We start from the raw sequence: 20,057 nt of genomic DNA, 5'->3' as shown, positions 1-20,057 counted from the left end.
ACCCTTGGCTTGTCATTATCATATGACAGCTGTAGGTCAGCCTGTGCAGGACATTCTGCCCCTCTGTCCCCGTGGATGCACGCTGGCCCGTGGAAGTCTACCCAGGACAGGAAAACCTCGAGGCACCCAGCCCTTACACTACTGCAGCTGGAGGCCTAGGTCATGCTACAAAGTAACCAGCCCGACCATTCCAAGAGGAGCAGTGACTAGTCTCGAGGAGGCCAGAGGAGGTTCATAATGCTTTCTCTCACTTATGGTCTCCATGTTCCTGACAAGCAGGAGCAGAGCTGATCAGTTTCGTTTTCTGTGTGCAAAGAAACCAACACTGACAAGCAATTAAGGAATTTGCCTGGGATGACACAGTCCTCCACCTCGCTGCTACCCAGACCCGAACCTGGTCTCCTGACAATGGTGAGAGGGGTCTCCGCTAATGGGTATTGTCTGGCTTCATCATTTTCAGCTGATAGTTCCCAAGAAGGCCTTTCCTTGGCTTTCATTTCCCAGTGGACTTTGGGTTGAGTTAGGGAACATAAATGCTGGAATGAAACATGGGAAGCTTCAAAAGCCATTCTCCTTCCCAGCGTGCTGCCTTGCAGCCTGAGATGCTTCTGTGTGGCGACATGCCACGTGTGTGTAGGGTTCTGGAATACCATAATCTCAGCTCATTTCATTTGGGGTAAGGCATCTCTGTAGGAGGGTTCAGAACATCCATTTATCAAAATCTGCAGAGTTTCAGAAACAAAGAAATTGATTCTGGCCGCTAGAGCCTGACTGGGGTAGAAGATGCCGGGCTTGGCAGCACCACGCCATGTGTTTCTTCTGACCCAACACGGACTCTTTCCCTGGGCACATGCATACCTCATAGCCTGTTGTTTGGTTCTGGATGTTTTTCATCTTGCGCACCAAGGTTAAGTAGAAGCCCGTGCCAAAGCAGCTCTTCAGGAAGAGCGGGGTGCCCGAGCAGTAGAGCCTCCCCTGGGAAATGATGGCGATGCGGTCCCCGAGGAGGTCGGCCTCGTCCATGTGGTGAGTGGACATGATGATGGTTCTGCCTGCAAAGGCAGAGGTCAGAGGATCACCAGACAGGCCCGGGCAGGGCTGGTGGGGAGAGGATGTAGAACAATCTCCCTGTGACATGGGCATAAAAACTGGAAGTGGATCAATAAAAACAAGTATTTTGCTTCGAAGTCCAGAATACTAGAATAATAATGACAACAGCTAACGTTTTATAGCATCCTGCATGCTGTAAAGCACTGTCACATACAGTATCTCTTCATCTGGCATTGGACCTGCTTCCAATAAATCACTGTGTAGGGGACCTATTTATTACAGTTAGTCAGCATCTGTTGAGTTCCATATGTATATTCTCTGGATCATTAAGTACTGTACTTATAATCTTTGCAAAGAACACACTTTGAAACCAATGGGAAATGTCATTAAAAGAAAATGGTAAAGAGGATTCCAGGATGGCAAACTGACTGTGGGACTGAGTCACGCCATCACATTCACGGACCCTCTGAGCTCTGCCTGCCATCTTTCTGGATCTGCACCCTCTGGTTAGAAGGTGCTGGGATAGAGGGAAGCACATCCCATTCTGAGACACTGCTATCTGCTGTAGTTCTCTGGAGCATGGGACACATGCATGTCACCCACACACCCGGGTCCTAATGGTCATCTGACAGCTACGGAGTTTCCTGGGATGTCTGCATGTGACTTGGGTCTTCTTAGTCAAAGAGGAATTTTACCTTGAGCTGCAAGCCTTGTTCCAGACAGAAGGGCTGCAGGTTGAGAGAACCTTTTAGAATATTTGGGGAAGTAGGCTGCTCCATTAGTGACTCCCTGTCTTTATTGGTGTAAAAATTTCAGGACGCTTCCCCTGGAACTCGGATTCATTCAAGTCACTGCTCAATTCCGTCAGAGTGTAGTTATGGCTGTTAAGTATGCTCAGTTCCAAAGCACCACGGTGAGAGCGGGGGTCACAGACAAAGGCTGGGTGAGAGCACAGGGCACCGAGCAGAGGCCATTACCTGAGCGGTACTTCAGGAGCAGGTCCCAAATTGAGCGTCTTGAGTAGGGGTCCACCCCTGAGGTGGGCTCATCCAGAATGACAACCTTGGCACCTCCCACGAAGGCAATGGCAACAGACAGCTTCCTCTGCATGCCACCTAGAGGTCGGTACAAGACAATAGAGTCACAAGGGCTGTGGAGGACCGGAGGAGAAAGGCCCAGGGCTGGCAGTGTAAGGCAGGGGCGGTGTGCCTTCTGGCAGCAGCTTGATGTTGCCTCCTTAGAGGTTTAGACAGTGTTCAAACCCTAGTGGTGTACAGGCCTCTTTAAATGCAGAAAAGGCAAAAAATGCAGAAATGCAGAAGCAGATAAGACCATTTGAAGGCTGTTCTCACATTTTAGTTCAAACCTACAAATGTCAGAACAAATACAGCCCAGGCTGCTACAAGATAGGGTTCCATGTGGGAAAGGATCCAGAGGTGGGTTGCTCTTAGGTGCACAGAGTAATTTTATAGAAGTGCTCCACCTCTTAGGAGGTTTCTTAGAAGCCTCCCCTTCTGCCAGTGTCCTGGAAGACAATGGATTTGCCATCCATAGCCCTGTCTTTTTCCAATACCAAGCACCTGATAGATCCTGAGCTTCTTCGTTCCTCTTGTGGTGGAGGCCTGTGTCCTCCAACATGGCTTCCATCTCCAGCTGGGCCTCTTCCCAGGACTTCCCTTTCAGCTGGGCGTAGAGCAGGATGTGTTCAGCCACTGTGAGGCTAGGGGACAGGGCAATGAGAGAGGCAATGGGCTCAGCAATTCCACCTCTAATGATTCACCTTATAGGAACAATTAAGGATGAGCACAAAGTTTTAGCAATGAAGATGTCCATCATGGTGCTGTTTATAATACCAAAAAATAAAAAAGAAAAAAACAAAAGAAAACCCAGATCCTGTTAAATATCTAACAAGAGGGAACAGTACATTTATACAATGGCATAGTACATAAACATAAAAATTATTTTATTGAAGAATATGTAATGACATGAAAAGATGTTCATGATATCCTGAGTGAAAAAAAAGCACCACTGCTTTAAAAATCGAAGATTACAAAATCGTATGCAGGGTTTTACTCTCCTTTATAATGTTAAATAATATATCTATACATGCATAGGAGAAAGTTCTGAGAAATCATATACCAAGGTGTGAACCGTGGTTATCTCTGGATGGTGCAATTACAGGTAACTTCTATTTTCTTCTTTTAATCTGTATTTCCTCCCTTCCTTTCTTTAATTACTATATATCACTTTTTAAGTAGTAAGTAAAAGTTTGGGGAAAAAGCAACTGAAAAGCCTCCTGAAAAGTCAGTTTGTAGTGCCTCGCTTAAGAGCAAAAAAGGAACAATGGTCTCCTCTCTTGCTCCCTGGGAGGGAGTATTTCAGGGTTGAGCGAGGGGCCGCAGGATGGGCCACCCTGTCAGAGAGCAGGGGGCATTACTCTTCTGAGGGGGCAGACCTCAGCTCCCAGTGCCAGAGGCTTAGTCTGACTTTCTGAAGGATATCTCTCATAGCAGGAAGGACCAGGGACCTTGAACATGGGGAAAACAAACAAGAATACTCCCTCCTGCCCCCAGAACTGGCATCCTTGAGCTCAGCTGTAAAGAACATGTGTGTTGTGGGGGCGGGCAGGGTGGGAATATGGCATGGAGAGGGTCTCAGTTTCTGTTCTACTTACTGGTGGAACAGGATGTTGTGCTGTGGACACATGCCAAGACTCTGCCGGACTGCATCCAGGCTGGTTTCAATGTCCTTTCCCCCAATGAGTACAGTCCCTGATGTTGGTGGCAAAAGACCCGTCAGGATGGACCTGTCAAATGCAGGAGTCAGTGACAGAAAAGATGACCTTGAGCAGTCCCCCCACTCCAGGGTTGCTGAGGACTCTCACAGTGACTCCTGCATTGGCTCTCAATTGAAACCAAACCATTATTAGCTGTGGGGACCAACAGGTTCCCATACAGGCCTTAGAAGCATCCAGCCCCTACTGTGGATGACCGCTTCTGCCTTCTCTGCTTTTATTTATTTCCTAGGGCCCCAGGCAGGCATTGATGGGTCCTCAGGGTTCCCAGCTGCAGAACATTCACTACAGAACATCCCTCCCCAGCTCAGTCATCACCACTCCTGGTGCTGTAGGGGCTCAATTGAAGGTGTGCAGTACGTACAGGTCAATACGTGCCTGATATCATTATTACAAAGCATAGGGAAGGATCTTAATGAGAGCTCAGGCATTCAGTATGTATTTGTTGATTAAGTGATTGAAGGCAGGCAGAGGAATTACCACCAACAATATCATTTTTTGAATGCAAAACAAAAAGCTCGATATCCATGTTGGCCTTTTTTTTTTGGTAAAATGAGAAATAATGATGCCCACCTCATGGGTTTGTTGTGAGGATTAAATGAGTTTACACTTGTAAAGCACTTAGAACCGTGCCAGCATAAAGTAAAGCTCAAAAGTATTATTACTATTTTTAGGGCCCCTGGGTGGCTCAGTTGGTTAAGTGATTGCCTTTGGCTCAGTCATGATCCTGGAGTCCCGGGATCGAGTCCCACATCGGGCTCCCTGCTCAGCGGGAAGTCTCCTTCTACTTCTGACCCTCCCCCCTCTCATGCTCTCTCTCTCTCTCTCTTTCATTCTCTCTCTCTCTCAAATAAATAAAATCTTTAAATAAAAAAAAGTGTTATTACTATTTTTATTAAACAGTGTGTTTCAACTCCCAGGGGAAGTTGAATTTTCAGCAGTCGATGAAGTAATGTGTTTGTCTTGAGAAGCCCTGAGGTCTTGGGTGGTGCTCTGGACTTTCTGACCATATTAGTTAACAAGGTGAGCAATCAGTTGGATATAGTGCTGCCTGGCCCAGCCAGCTCTGTCCCTGAGTTCAGATACAATCTCAGGTTATCTGACCTTGTACTTAGAAGCTGAAATCTCTGTTGATCAACCACTAGAGGGAAACAGAATCAAATATAATGGCACCAGCCCTACATTCCATTCACACTGAACCTCCCTCAGAGAACATTCCAACTTAGGGTGTATACTGCTGATCCTTCCTGGCGCTCTGTAAGAGGTCAAAGGACTTGAAGACCACTTATCACACGGCTTCCCTACCCCCTGAGAGGACTGTCTGACGCTCCTTGGGAAACCCTAGCTAGCCACGTTCTCCTTCTCAGCAGATGGCGCTCTAGTCCCTTAAAAAGCTAGGAGAGCTTCCTTACCTTTCTATGAAGAGCTTGCATCTTCCTTGAACTTTATCTTCCAATCGCCAGGTGTTTACCTCGCAGGCCCCTCTAGGGAGCACACCCTTTTTACTTTCTCCAAAACAGATAGGTAAAGGAATCCTCTTTGAAAGTAAGTAGTAGTCTGTATGGACCAAGGGCGTGTGATGGTGACGGCCATGACTTTAGCACCATCGCTGATGGTAGTAACAGTGGGGAGGTTGGGGCTGGGAGGACAGGCTCATAGTGTCAGAGACCAGACAACTGAAAAGACCTGGCTCTTGGGGTGCCTGGGTGGCTCAGTTGGTTAAGCGACTGCCTTCGGCTCAGGTCATGATCCTGGAGTCCCGGGATCGAGTCCCGGGATCGAGTCCCATATCGGGCTCCCTGCTCGGCAGGGAGTCTGCTTCTCCCCCTGACCCTCTTCCCTCTCGTGCTCTCTATCTCTCATTCGCTCTCTCTCAAATAAATAAATAAAATCTTTAAAAAAAAAAAAAGAAAAGAAAAGACCTGGCTCTTGCCCTCACTGAACCATTACACATTGGTGACACCAGAAAGTCACTTCAACTCTCTAGACCACTTCCCCAGCACACAAAGGGGGCAGTAAACTTACTTCAACTCCCTTTCCCACTTCTTGTGAGGATCAAATAAAACAACATACGTGAATGAGCTCTAAATACTGTAGTATGCTTTACACATTCTTGGGACACAAATACATAGTACATTTTTGTCACTAATACTCAGTGGGAAAGAGTATACTGCAGGTAATGGGGCAGAACAGAGCCAGAAAATAACCAGATAGAAGAGTAATCCAGGCTCTTTGCCTGAAAACTCACAAGGTGGTGGTTTTCCCTGCTCCATTGTGACCAAGGAATGCGGTGATCTGGTTCTCGTAGAAGGTAATGTTAAGATGGTCCACGGCTGGTCTCCTGTAGGGCTCAAAAATCTTCACCAGATTTTTCACACATACCCCAGGAACCAAGCCTGGAAGTTCACGTTCAAAGAAGGAGTCTTGGAGGAAAAAATGAACATGATGTAAGTATAATGCTGTAATGTACACAGTCCCCAAGGCTCGCTCTTCGGACCACTGTCTTTTGCCCCTATGGCTGTGACCTTTGTAAGGCTGACTACAAAATAATCAGGGCAATAATAGTACCTAACATTTATTGAGTGGTACTATGTGTCAGGCTTTGTTTAAGTGCTTTATATGGATTACCTCATTTTACCCTTATAACAGCTCCGTGGGGACAGATGTTATTATGCCCATTTTTATAGATGGGGAAACCTCAGGCACAGAGACATCAAAGACCCAATCGAGGTCACACAGCTCATGAACGGCAAATCTGGAATTCAAACCCAGAGTACACTCACTGTACATATGGAGAGTTAGCCCGAAGCTCAGTCTTCAGCCTGGGCTCTCATTTCCAGCAGTCTGTGGGGCATTTCCTCCTGGGCAGAATTCTGGTAGCAGCTCAGGCTCCTTATCTTCCTCCCAAAACATAACTTTCCCTCAGACTCTCCCATGTCCACTCCTGTAACTGCCCTTCTCCTGGTCACCTTGCTCAAGCCTTTGTGTTAACTTTGCTTAAAGTGGGCTTCTCAGTTCCTGGGTAGGACAGCCCACTCTTTCTCATCACCGGCCCTCCAACGCCACACCTCCTCCCACCCACGCCTTTCCAGTGCCGATCCTCGTGAACGTGCAGCCCACTTCTGCAGACCTCCAGTCTGCCTCTGCTTGGGTTCACCTTGTACAGCACCACTTACTCTGTGAACATCGTAGGTTCTGAGCATTGACTCCCCTGCAAAACAACATCCCTCTCCTATGTGTGCCTCCTGGTCCTTCCTGTAACTAAGATGCAATCAGGCCCAGCCCTCTGATTTTGGCCTTGGAACTCCACGCTGGGAGGGCCATGCCAGAGGCACTGTTGACTGCAGCCCAGCTCTCTGAGGAGCCAGAGGTCACTGACCTGAGCTTTGTGAAACGGCACCTGGGTTGGGCCAGAGGCCTGGAGGCCTGGAGGCCAGACCCTCTCACGCAGGGGAGGGGCAGGCAAAGCCCAGAGGAGGGGATAGGAAGAGCATTTTAGCATTCACAGAGAGACACATAACGCTTAGGGAAGGGAGAAATGGGGGAGAAGTACAGAACTGGTCTAGGAGAGAAGGTAAGGAAGGCAAAGCCAAGGAATACTTGTAAACCTAATTCATTACTTCAGGAATTATTAGGTAACTTCCACAGTCAGGAAAGGCTTTTGATGGTTTGAATGAATGGGCTTGTAGATTTGTAAACCACGAATGAAGTATAGTCAGCTCCACTAGACTCCTTCCTCCTATGCACAGAAGCATTTATTTTTGTCTTTCCTTATAGCTCATATCCGCTTTAAGTCCCAGTGACCCAAGTTATTGTTCTTGCTAAATCCTCGGAAGTCAGCACATTTGTGCAACTCACTTGGGACTTGCCTAACAAGGGCACAAACACACCACATACTTGGGATTTGCTTTCTCCAGGAAATATGCGTTAATGTCTGGCTGGACCATTCATTCCACACACGTGCAGCTCGGCCCTTGAGAAGCTACCAGGTTTAACCTGTCAACAGAGTCGGTTTCCCGGGGTCCACTGCACCCCAGTCATGAAGTGTATTGCTCCATCCTTTTACAGTACTCTGCACCTTCTCCTTGCCTATGCTCTGCGTTCTTTATTGAGTTTTTTTTTTTTTTTTTACCATTTATTCCTTCTGGGTGTTCCGGATCCTCCATTTCCTCTGTTATGGGTTCTGTCTTTTCCAGAGCCCTTTCTTCTTTGGTTGAACACCCTGCACCAACCAGAAGCCACCGTTACTCCTGGTGAGAGCTAACAATCAGTAAAAGCAGGAAAAGGAAGGGAGAGGGAAGGGGTGGCAGAATTTCCTACCACAGCTGGAAAACATGGTTCCCTCAAAAGGCCAAGTCAGCATTCCCGGGGACCAGTCCTGAGCATGGTTCTGCCGCCCACTGACCTGTGGGCCTGTAAAGTCCCGAAAATGGCTGCCAGTGCCTCCGGGCTGTCTGGTTGGTCAACTTTTGCCAAGCCCAGACAGAGCTTTATAACAGGTGTTTCACCTCATCCTCTTAACACGCCAGCAAGGGCCCACAGTGTCAGAAATTATAATTTAAAAAAATATTCACAAAACCAGGACTCCGTTTGCAATGGGTTAATTTTCTTTACCTTACCAGTAGTAGTTCCAGTCAAAAACATGTCAAAGTCATGGTGAACCTTGAGAAAAGCTCATTCAAGGTGATATGATGGATGGCCAGCTTAAATTACAGATTGAGAAATAATTTACCTGAGTATTTTTATGGGCATTCAAGTCTTTTGGGACTAACACCAGAGTTGAGCCTGGTCGAGGTATAGGCTCGTATAAATTGTAAAGTATGGTGTAAACACACACACACACACACACACACACATTCTCACACTGATGCATATACACATACTCTCTCACACACATCAGACATGCACACACACACAGAGGCAATTTTTGTTGTTGTTGTTGGTAAACTTGGCCTTTGGTTTAAAAGGACATCAGGACATCCTGGAAAGGGAAGAGAAGCAGAGGAGAAGCCAGCAAGAGAGGAAAGCAGGGGCAGGAAGAAATTGCTGTCCCCACGCATCTAAAGGCTCTGGCCTCTAGAGCACAGATGTGGGCAGGGGGAGTTTTTTAATGCGGCAGCCAACCAGGGTCTCCATCACCCTTGGCTGCCCTCTGGAGATCTGCAGGCTGCAGGTGGAGCAGCCAGGAACAGGCCTCGGGGTCAGGGACCTGCCACCTCCGGCACTGCTATTTCTGCCTCCTGAAGGATTGTCAACTCTACTGCCCTCAATGCCTTTGATCACTTTACTAGCTCTCCTACTGCACTAACATGCAGCAAAATAGCAGGGGGAAATATTCTTCTACATAGCTTAGTCATGGGGTGAGTTCCTTGCCAGGCAATGTGTTTCCCAGTTCCAGGTTTTTGTCCCAAGTGATCAGCAGGAACAGGGGCAAGACACTGGTCCTCTTGGGCTCCATTTTTTCCTCTGTTGGGGGGCGGTGGTTAGGTGGGGAAACTCAGCTCTTTTCTGATTTTTTTCTTTTTAGAGAGAGTGCACGTGCACGCAAGTGTTGGGGACTGTGCAGGGTGGGCAGGGACGCAGAGTGAGAGGGAGAGAATCTTAAGCAGGCTCCATGCTCGGTGTAGAGCCCGACACGGGGGCTCCATCTCAGGACCCTTGAGATCACGACCTGAGCCGAAACCAAGAGTCAGACACTTAACCGAATGAACCACCCAGGTGTCCTTCTTTTCTGATTTTAGAGAGATTTAGGAATCCACTTCAGTCTAGCCTGTGAGGCAGGTGAAAAATATTTGGCTTTTGTTAGCAAAAATATATGTGATTCATTTTTGGAGCACATTTGTCTTAAGAATTTCTTTTTGAGAGGCAGATTATCTGCCGAAATTATAGAGGGGGAGAAAAGTGCCCACAAGTCCTGATACTCACTGAAATTAGAAATATTCCAAGAACACACTCCTGTGTTGAAAATCCCCATTTATAGTAGATTATAACCTTATTGTAGTTGAAATTTAAAAGTTTATAGACAAGACAGACAAACCAACATAATGGAAAAATACTGAGCTGTTGAAGTGCTATTTGTTTGAACCATAAAAACAAAACAAAACAAAGCAAAAAAACTGTCCAAGCCTTTTAAAGGCCCTAGGCTAACCCCTTAGAGAAAACAAACCTCTATCTTAGTGCTTAAAGGATAAATCCTGGCCGAGGCCCCAAAATACAAAGTAAAGTGCAGGTAGGTGAGGAACAAACAGATTGGAAAGTATTTCCTTTGCTTCCAGAAACTCCCAGCTCCAAGGAAGTCCCCAGCTCTCAGGTCAGGAATTTCTTGCCTTCTCATACCTCACAATAGAGTCTATGGAACTTCTAGAACTCTCCCTGGGCCTCCTGTGCTGTTCAGTAGGAAAAGTAAATTTTATCTAAGATGCATTCTGGGCAAACGCCCCTTAGCCCTCTTCCCCAGTCTTCCCCAGTCACAAAGTAAGATGAATTTGAGGAGAGTGTAGGAGTGTTTGCCTTGAAGGTCATAGCTCTGCCGCAGCCTCTGGATGGGCCTTCACCTTAGGATGATGAATTAATTTATATTTTCAAAAGGAATAAAAAAGCAGGAGAGGAGGCAGAAGAAGACCAGTGCAAAGGTTCCTTTATGATGCTGTGGATCTCTGCCTGAAATCGAGGAGTTGCAAGTCATTTGCACCCTAAAGTGGTTTGGCCTTCTTTCACAAGGACAATTTCATCCACCGGGCACAAGTTGTATGGGCCACAAGGGTTTATCTGTGCTCAGCCATTCACCTGGCCCAGTGACTCACAGAAAGTGGGTTCCCAGAGGCTGTGATGCTGCACCACAGTGGCAGAGCCCCAGGAGGCAGCTGACTAATCGGAACCACACACTTGACATCAGGAGCCCCCTCTACAGCCCACACATATCCAGGACATAGCCAAAACACTAAGGGTTTTTTTTTGGGGGGGGGGTTTAATTAAAAAATTTTAAATAACTCACCTTCACCGCCAAGCCAATAGGACTCTTGTAGAAGGAAGTACCAAGGAAGTGGGGTTCCATAGTCCCCTAGAAATGACAGGGAAATAAGGGAAAAAGCCTTGGTAGTCCTACCACAGTTCTACAAAATCGAGAATTTATCTATCTGAACCTCAGAGTATAGCATATTCATAGTTCATAAACATTACACAGCTACCCACGGGCTACCGTGAAGACTACTCTTTCCAGCATGTTTGACTTTAAAAAGTCACTTTTTTGGGGTGGAACCAGCAACGCTAAGACTGATGATCTTGGTTGATAATAGTTTTCCAAGAAAACATCTTATTAAAGAATTTAATCATGCCCTTTCTCAACAATTACCAGATAATAATAATGACGATGATCGTCACTAACATTTGTTGGATGCTCTTTCCATGTCAGGCATTATTGTAAGCACTTTCCATGAGTTAAAATTTTAATCCTCAAAACAACCCTAAGAGATAGGTAATGGTATTCTTGTGGATAAGGAAATCTGTTTCCTTATTGACTTTGACTCATCTGCCCAAGGTCATAGCTAATTAAACAGAGGTGTCGGAATTCCAATATGGGTAATCTGGTTCTAATACCCCTGATCTTAACCACCCCATTCTACTGGATTCCAAGGAAAAGACTCCCAAATTTCTTGTCTAGTTCTCTTAGAAGATTTTGCTCCCTATAAAATGTTAATTTTTGTGAGAACACACTGTCTTTGCTTATTTAATATTATCCCATGTTCCATGGCCACTAGACTGTCAGCCCTTAAAGGGCGGGTTTGGGTCTGTCTTTTCCATCCCTTTTTTCCCCAAAACTAGTGCTGAGCCTAACATATAGGTGCTGCTCAGTAAATAGTTATTGGACAAACTAAAGCTTTAGCTTGGCTAAAATAAAGGTCTTGAATTAGGGACAAATTGCATTTTCAATCCAACTAATTTTCACTTATTATATCTCCTTCTAGTGGCACAGTAAGATAGAAAAGCTGACTCATGGCAAGGTCAAATGTATTGCTCAAAGTCACCATTATGGGTTGAATTGTGTCCCCCCCTCAAAAAGGATACGTTGAGGCCCATGGTAGAATACAGAATAATACCTAGTCTTGTCCCCAGTTCCCAGCACAGAGCTTGTAAAACCCCTGAAATTATCCTGAGTGACAGGAATGTCTTTTGTCGCTCACAAGGAGCTGACACCCTTTCTCAACCACACCTGAGTTTATGCTAACGAGGTGACTCAGTTGGGGGGCCCTAGATAGCTTCAGGATGGGGCTGGTCACCAGAAGAACCAGGCCTGGGAAAAGAGGATGGAAACTTTCAGCCCCACTCTCCATCTTGAGGGAGGAGAAGGTGGCTGGAGACTGAGTTATAAAAACTCGGAAACGAGACTCAGGGAGTTTCCAGGTTGCTGAGCACATCAAGGTGCTGGGAGGGTAGTGTACTTGGGGAGGGCATAGAAGCTCCATGCACCACCCCTCCTGCCCCTCCCCCTATTCATCTCTTCCATTTGGCTTCTCCTGAGCTGTATTCTTTATTATAAACTGTAATTGCAAGTAGACTACTTTCCTGAGTTCTGTGAGTCATTCTAGCGAATTACTAAAGCAGGGTGGGGAGGGGGGATTGTGAGAACCCCTGAATTTGTAGTCAGTTGGAGAAAAGTGTGGGTAGCCTGGGCACTGCATTTGTGGCTGGCCTCTGAAGTGGGAACAGTCTTGTAGGACTGAATCCTTTTGTGGGGTCTGTGCTAATTCTGGGTAGTTACTGTACTGGTAGAACTGAACTGATTGTTGGACACCTGGTTGGTATTAAAGAAATAGCTGATGTTGGGGGAAAAAAATGACACATTTGGTATCAGAAAAAAAAAAAAAAAGACACTAGGGTCCTAACCCTTGGCCTTGTTTGGAAATAGTTATTGCTAACGTACTTAGTTGAGATTAAGTCATACCAGACTAGATGGGAGCCTAATCCAATCTGACTGGCGTCCTTATAGGAAGACAGCCGTGTGAGGACAGACAGACAGACAGACAGACAGACACACACACACACACACACACACGGAAAACACTGTGTGAAGATAGAGATTGTTGAAAAACCACCAGAAGCTGGAAGAGGCAGGGAAGGCTCCTTCCCCTACACATTTCAGAGGGAACACGGCCCTGCCAACACCTTGATTTTCTCCTTCTAAGCCTCCAGAACTGTGAGACAAAAAAATTTGTTGTTTTAAGCTACCCAGTTTGTGGTGCTTTGTTATGGCAGCCCTAGGAAGCTAATATAGTCACACGGCTCTGATCCAAACCCAGGCCTCCTGGCTCAGTCTATTCCAGGGTTCTCCTATTCCGGGGTTGCTGCCTATGTATTTCTCCCAACAAAGGCTATGCCAAGATGATGTGAATTTGTCCCTCCCCAGGGACTGGGCCCAGCCTCGCTCTCCTCCGCCTGCTCCTGGCCACGGCATTGAAAGCCTGGCCATGGCTATCACGGCACACGGTGGCTGTTGGTTGACTTGGAGGCCACTCCATGAAGTAGGACTTCTCTAGCTACCAGGAAATACTAAGTTGAAGGAAAATCTGATTTCTACAAAGCAAATGTGAAACTGTGCAAACACCCAATTTTGATTCAGGAGTTGCTTTTCCATGCTGCAGATTAATCAGGTATTGATTCAATGTCCACCAAAAGTCAGGCACTATTTATTGGCATTGACCCTGTAACACTGAACAAAACAGACGGTGGGCCTGCTTTCATGGGCCCATATTCTACTAGGGGTAGAGAGTCAATAAAAAAAACAAGTAAAGATACGTCCTGAGAGAGTGATGTTGCGAGAACAAAGTCTGATAAAGGGGGCAGAAGTGCTGAAGGGTGTGGTTTAGACCGGGGCAGACCGGGGCAGGTAGTCAGATACCTTCAATCTGGAAAGAGCCCAGTGACAGGGCGACATCTGAACTCAGACCCGAACAAAAGTGAGGAGGTAAGCCAGCAGACATGGGGGTGGGTGCCGAAACATGCCGCAGGCAGTGAGAACAGGCACAAAGGTTCTGAGGAGGACATGTCCTGAGTGTGCTGCAGAGCGGTCAGCAAGGAGGAGGATGCGGCTGGAGCAGAGAACGTGAGGGAGAAGGGAAGGACGGGAAATAAGGAAGACACTCAGCTGGATGCTGGTTAATGAAGCATCTTATAGGCCAGGACTGGGACACTAGATTTTACTCTGAACAAGAGGAAAAGCCACTGGAGGGATGTGAACGGAAGGTAGATATCATCTGACCTTGGTTCTGAAAAGATCTCTGAACATAGTGTGGAGAACAGACTGGCAGGCAATGATTACGGAAGGAGGCTTGGACCGGGAAGGTAGTGGGATCAGATTCTGGACCTATTTCTAAAGTAGAGCCACCAGCACTCACTGACGGATTTTTGACTTCAGTTTAAGTTTCAAATGCTGGCTCTGAGGGCCCAAACTGAAAGAGCTTAGAAAGGATAAGATTTAAACTAGATAAAGGTGGGGGAAGGCTGGGGATCCGAAGAACCCAATATCAGTACCTTTACCCTGTGGGAGTTGACACTTACCTGGAAACACCTGGTCAAGGTACCAGGCAAGCAGGCCATACAGAGCAGCATCAAGGAGCATCATCTTCATGGACATCAGGAAACTGAATTCGTCCCCTTCCATGGGACTGTTTCCGATATTACTCCACTGCAGCCCCAGGCCTTGCTCCTCAAAGCGAGACAGGTACTCAGTGCCAAACCCAAATGCCACAGGAGCCAGCAGGCTCTGCAATGAGGCAAAGAGGACACATAAGGTGAGCAGAGGTCTTTCACCCCGCCCAACAGCACCCAGCTGCCCACAAGGTAGGGACGAGGGCGAGGGCCAAAAGAGTGGCCCAGCTTGTGTCCAGGTATAAGGATAACCCAGCAAGGGGATAAGGCAGTCTTCCCACAGAAAGGGAATTCTGGAAATGTCTCAGGGACCTCATGTAATACTTACCGAGCCACCTCTCCTCTGTTTTCAAACCCCACAAAGCACAACATACCAAAGGACCAAAGGTGCTCAGGTTTACCTTCCTACCTTTTCCCCCTTCTTCCTACCTCTTTCTGGAGATCACACAGTTCTCTATAGAACAAAGAAGATAACTTGAACTGCTTTGTGTGAATCCCATTAGAAGGGTCCACAAAGTCATTAGTGTCCTAGGACAGTCTAGGAGACCGGGCAAGGTATGGTCCCATGACCTCCTAAGGACTATCACTGAGGCCAGAAAAGCCTCAGATTCCACTGATGTCACCTTTTCTCCTCTCCAGACCGAGGACAGTCATTTCCTTAGGTTCTCTGTAGAGAGAACAAGTCAACTAAACAGGTGGTATGCAAAAGGAGGCTAAAGAAGAGGGTTCCTGGCCAAGTCCCCACAGGTGGTCACCGGCACGGCAGAAAGCACGTACAGAGCATACACAAGCACATTCTCATTTCCTCTGCTCAGAGGCCTCTCTGCAGTCTGTAGGACCTGGGGTGGGGCTCAAACTCTATAGAAGGATGAGATTCCCCAGCTCTATGTTCATAAAAACCATTTAAAAAATTCTCACCTCAGCCCCGGTCCACACACTTCCAGAACTATAGCTTCTTGGTGGATCCACACACCCTTGAAGCTAGCTGTGGCCTCAAAGTACTGATGTCTACCCAGGATATCAAGATAGCCCAGCTCTGCCCATAGGCTGAGTCATAAAGATTTTTTGCTACTAGCCCATTGTGAGCATTTTAGAAAACTGGGTGCTATAAATAACAGCAATTAATTTCTTGTTTAACATGAGAAATAAAAGGCAGATGCCTTGGCAGCTCTGTAGCCAAATAAGTTTGGATTATTAGAACAATTTGGATCTTCCTCAATAAAGAGCAGGTGGTAGTCCTTTCTTGACCCCACTGCATAGAGAACTATGGAGGGAAGTTCTGGAGGACTAGGAAAGCTGCACCCTAGAGAACCTGGAAGCCAGTTAAGCCTGGTTAATGGAAATGGCCCATTTGAAACCGATTAGAGAAAAAGATAGTGCTATTAGTTTGGGAATTGTGAACTAAGAAGTCTGTCTCTCAAGCAATCAAGTCAATTTCTAGAGTCCTCCTCTGGCAAGAGGGCTTGGCTCTTAACTGGCTCATTTCTGCACTCCTTTCTGCATGCAGTGGTAGAGTGTGATAAAGACCCTTGTAAACTACCGGATTTGAGGTTTTATGGAGAGAAACAAATGCTTTTAATGAATGGAAACACCTTTCTGGACAGAACAGTTAGAGGGCAAGCTCCCTCCCTTCTGAACCTTCTCCCATGCTGCAAAAAGAAAAGTGAGTGAAATGGGCCAGGCTGTTCCTCTCTTACGGACACAGAAAGGACCCGTGAGTCAAACTGGTTTTTGACTGCTTCCCAGGGCAGACACATTAGGCAGGTTTGGTAAGGAGGGACTCTTGGGTAGCTCAGGATGAAGACCGTCCCAACTTTTGCCCCTATGCCTTTACACCTTATGTCCTTTACACCCAAAAGGCAAAGTCGATCCCTGCAAAGGGCAGGCCAGTTTTCCAGCACTACTACAGACGCCTCCGCGAAAATGTTTCGTGTATTAGGGGCAAGCCCAACGTCCCTCACCACAGCCATCTTGAGGTCAGCTGTCATCTGGTCCTGCCAGGTGAAGCAGAGAATGTGTGGCAGGTAGAGGATGAAGTAGATGACGCCACTGCAGGCTGCTGCCAGGCTGGCCCTGGAAAAGAAGGTGCTGAGCAGGAAGCACTGCATGATCGTAGCCGTGGAGAAAGCCAACAGGAACAGGAAGAGGATGAACGGATTGCTGTAATGCAGGATCCTTCCATGCTGAAACCAAAGAGGCCGTCTGAGTCGGTACTTTCCACCCGTGTCCAGGGCACCATCCCTCCCAGGGGGCAACCTCTGTGCCGTGATTCTGGGCCTTCAGAAGCCCTCTACTCCAGAGTGATCTCTCCCACCATCTCTCGTGGATGCCAAATTTCCACAGTTGAGACTCACTGCTGTTGAATTCCTTTAATCCTCCACAAGTGCTGTTCTCCCTGGGAGGGCAACACATTAGGCTGCCTATCAGTACGAGTAATCATTATGTATCAAGTAAGCAAATCCTTGGTGGGAAGGGAGAAATAAGCCTAGAACAGGGGAGGAAGATCTTAGAGCACCAAAAGCTCCAAGATACACTGAGTAGATGAGGGACAAAAAAGGGAGGTAGGAGACCCTCCAACAAGCTGTAACATTTTGCGTAGGGCCTGGCCTGATGACTCAATCATGTGTAGTTGTATTCTGAGATTTACCACTCACACTGATGAAAATACCAGCAATTAATCCACATCACTTGGAAGTGGATTAATCCTCCCCCTTCATCACTATCATACAAATACATAGAACCTGGGGAAATACTCAGTATATTTGACATTAACTCATGAGTCAATCACTTTGGCTATGTAGAAAATAGGACCGAATTAGCAATTTTCACTATGTGAGCTGCTGCCCACTTCCATTATAGGATACATTGAGATGTTCAAATTTATTAGGCCTTCTTGGTTCTCCTTTACTGCAGACATCCTATGAGGAATTTTACCCCTTGCACAGAACTCCAAATACATATAGATCATCTTGTTCTTTTCTTGGGAACAAAAAGGTACAAAGAGATTCATCTCTTGAATGGGTTCCAATCAACTGTTGGTGGTGCCCTGAAGCACTGGGTTCTTAATAGAAAAGAGAGGCAATGAGCAATATCTGTCATGGGTGTGCAAGAGCTGAGAGGAACAAATGTGTCACCTGTCTGCCACTGCTACCATTTTTCCCTCATTCACACTCTTGTGCCTGCCAGGCACCGATGGAATGGACTGAAAAATAGAATAAAACAAATGGCAAAGGAGAGTGGAAAAAGGCTATGCTTAACTAGAACCAAACTCTGAGGAACTCTAAATGAAAATCAAAATTAAGACTCAGAGCTCCTGACTTTGTGTGTCAAAGAGCTCTCCACATCACCCTGGAAAGCTCACTCCTTTTCCTTAATCCCATAGCCCAGTAAAAGCAAGTCCACAGCTGAACACGAGGCTATGGCAGGAAGAACTTTAAGATGGTTGTTGGTATTCTCAGAAGAATAACATCAATTTCTTATCCCAGCTCAAAGCAAAGTCCCACAAGCTTCTAGGCCCATACAGTCTCTCAGTGACTTCAGGCAGAGATGAAAGAAAGTCACTGGGCTGACCCAACAGCTTCACAGGCCTTGGCTTCCTCTAATGACCACTTGTCTTTTCTGTTCCTAATAGTTTGAATAACTGGAACCTTCCCATTGTCCCAGCTTCCAGCTTCTTTCCTGCATAGTTAAGGTGGGAAGGAAGGACAAGGCAAAGATGGGAGCGTCATTCTAAGGAATCCTATTTTGTGTGCAAAGCTCTGTTTCCGTCATCACTGGAACAATGTTCTGGTTCCCACAAGGAGAAACCCCTTTGTGCAAGAAATTCTTAGTGAACATTCTTTACCTCACGTCCTAAAAGCTTTGAAGTCTTAATGCTCATTCTTAGGAAGGCAGATCTCAATGTCACTTAACAGACATTTCAGGATATCATACATGTTTATGCACTTTGCATAAGTCAGACACTTACACATTTTGGCTCCTTTAATTCAGAGGACACAAAACATCTTGGAAATGGGAAAAGGGGCAGACCGAAGGATGGGAAGGAATAAGGGACCACTAGAAGAAGACAAGGAGCACAGCTTCTCCCCCCATCTTTGTGGATCTCAAGGACCCTGCAAATTTGAAGCCACAAATTTAAAGCTAGGTTGCTTGAGCAGAAAGACCTCTATATCAGCATTGGTTTTGATAGGACTCTAGCACAGGGTTTGACTAAGGCTGAAAACAAAACCCTTCAGAATTAGTACATTTCACTGCGAAGAGAAGGGGTAGGATTTGGTTTAACTGAATATCTGCTGGATGGACAAGATATGTGATGGAACATTCCTGGCACCAGTATGGTCCAACATGGGATGGGACACACTTCGCCAGAGTCTACTATTCAGCATACATATTGCTTAGTGTAGAGGGGCACTTAGTATGACAATCGCAGAAAAACAAAACAAGCTTGATAACACCATAACAGGAGCTTGCAAAGCCTAACGTGTGAAATTTATACCAAATCCCATCAAATAAATAGAAAAAACTACCCAAATTTATGAACTTATCATCTAACAAGTACAAAAGATCATCTACTGGGGAGGAACTAAAAATGGAGGAAAAGAACATATTATGAAATAATGTATTATTTTCAAGTCTAGCTTGTGAGGGAGCTGCAAGTTTGCAGATGATGGACCTATGCATGCTGTCTGCAGCTATAAAAATTCCTACTGCTGAGAAAGGACAGACTCTAAGTTCTGTCCTTTAAAATGCTTTGGAGACTTTTAAGACAGCAGAATGTCCTTTGGTCAAGCCATGAATGGTGTGACCATGATGGTAATTAATAAACAGTCTAGTTCTGCTCTCCTAATACAATGAAAAGGCTCTTCACATTCCAACCCCAGCTGCTGGTTGAGACAGTAATCCCAGGAAAACACTCTTTGTACTCATTTCTTCTATGTCTGGAAAGAGAGAACCCTCTGCACATACAATCACACTGCACTGGGCTCTCCTAACAGCAGCTTCTCCAGATAGTCCAAGGAATGGGGCTAGATAATCTATGTGGACTGTGGCTCCCTGGGCAGGAAGTGGGAGTGGGGAACATACCGGGGCTCCTGGGGGGGGCACTCTGAGTATTTTCCACCTTGGCTGAAATGGCTGGGTAGCTACATGTGAGGCTATCCTTGATGGCCAGATGACTAATGCAGGCACGAGTTCATTAAGAGGAGGAAAAGTGGGAGGTACAACATTATTCAAGATTTTCTGGGACTTTTCTATCTGGCTTACCATGATGAATATGGTCAGAAGGAAGATGCTCATTGACATGATAGAGAAGCTGTCCAGGAACCAGGTACACCAAATCACTGCATTGGAGACACCCTGATTTTTCAAGGTCTCCTTCAGTCTCAACTCCTTCTCTAAGACGATGCTCTTTACAGTCATGGAGACAGAGTAGATCCAGGCCAGCACCATGAAGATAGGGAAACAGCGGTTCAGGATGATCATAAAACTGAAGCAAGAGGAGAGAAGCAGAATAGTAGAATGCCCTGTACCTGGTAGAGGTGGAGTAAATGTTGGTTGGTTGGATGTGTTG

At 46.3% G+C, this 20,057-nt stretch overlaps 1 protein-coding gene across 1 annotated transcript in view; it reads right to left on the bottom strand.

The window, feature by feature from the left end:
• ABCA4 (ATP binding cassette subfamily A member 4) overlaps nt 1–20,057 on the bottom strand; it is a 166,462-nt gene that overhangs the window by 89,614 nt on the left and 56,791 nt on the right. The window contains exons 14-23 of the mRNA XM_088022838.1: nt 19,751–19,973; nt 16,450–16,671; nt 14,399–14,603; nt 10,839–10,904; nt 7,977–8,066; nt 6,093–6,267; nt 3,725–3,856; nt 2,631–2,770; nt 2,028–2,165; nt 859–1,052 (exon numbers count right to left, since the gene is read on the bottom strand). Coding sequence (XP_087878964.1) covers nt 859–1,052; nt 2,028–2,165; nt 2,631–2,770; nt 3,725–3,856; nt 6,093–6,267; nt 7,977–8,066; nt 10,839–10,904; nt 14,399–14,603; nt 16,450–16,671; nt 19,751–19,973 — 1,585 coding nt within the window. The remainder of the gene's footprint in view (nt 1–858; nt 1,053–2,027; nt 2,166–2,630; nt 2,771–3,724; nt 3,857–6,092; nt 6,268–7,976; nt 8,067–10,838; nt 10,905–14,398; nt 14,604–16,449; nt 16,672–19,750; nt 19,974–20,057) is intronic.

The sequence above is a fragment of the Eumetopias jubatus genome, unplaced genomic scaffold (assembly GCF_037043125.1).
Source record: "Eumetopias jubatus isolate StellerSeaLion01/CBP00866 unplaced genomic scaffold, mEumJub1_p1.0 scaffold_4, whole genome shotgun sequence".
In the NCBI taxonomy this organism is placed as follows: Eukaryota; Metazoa; Chordata; class Mammalia; order Carnivora; family Otariidae; genus Eumetopias; species Eumetopias jubatus.
The sequence above is the reverse complement of the archived record's forward strand: the minus strand, read 5'-3'. Positions and strand labels throughout refer to the sequence as shown.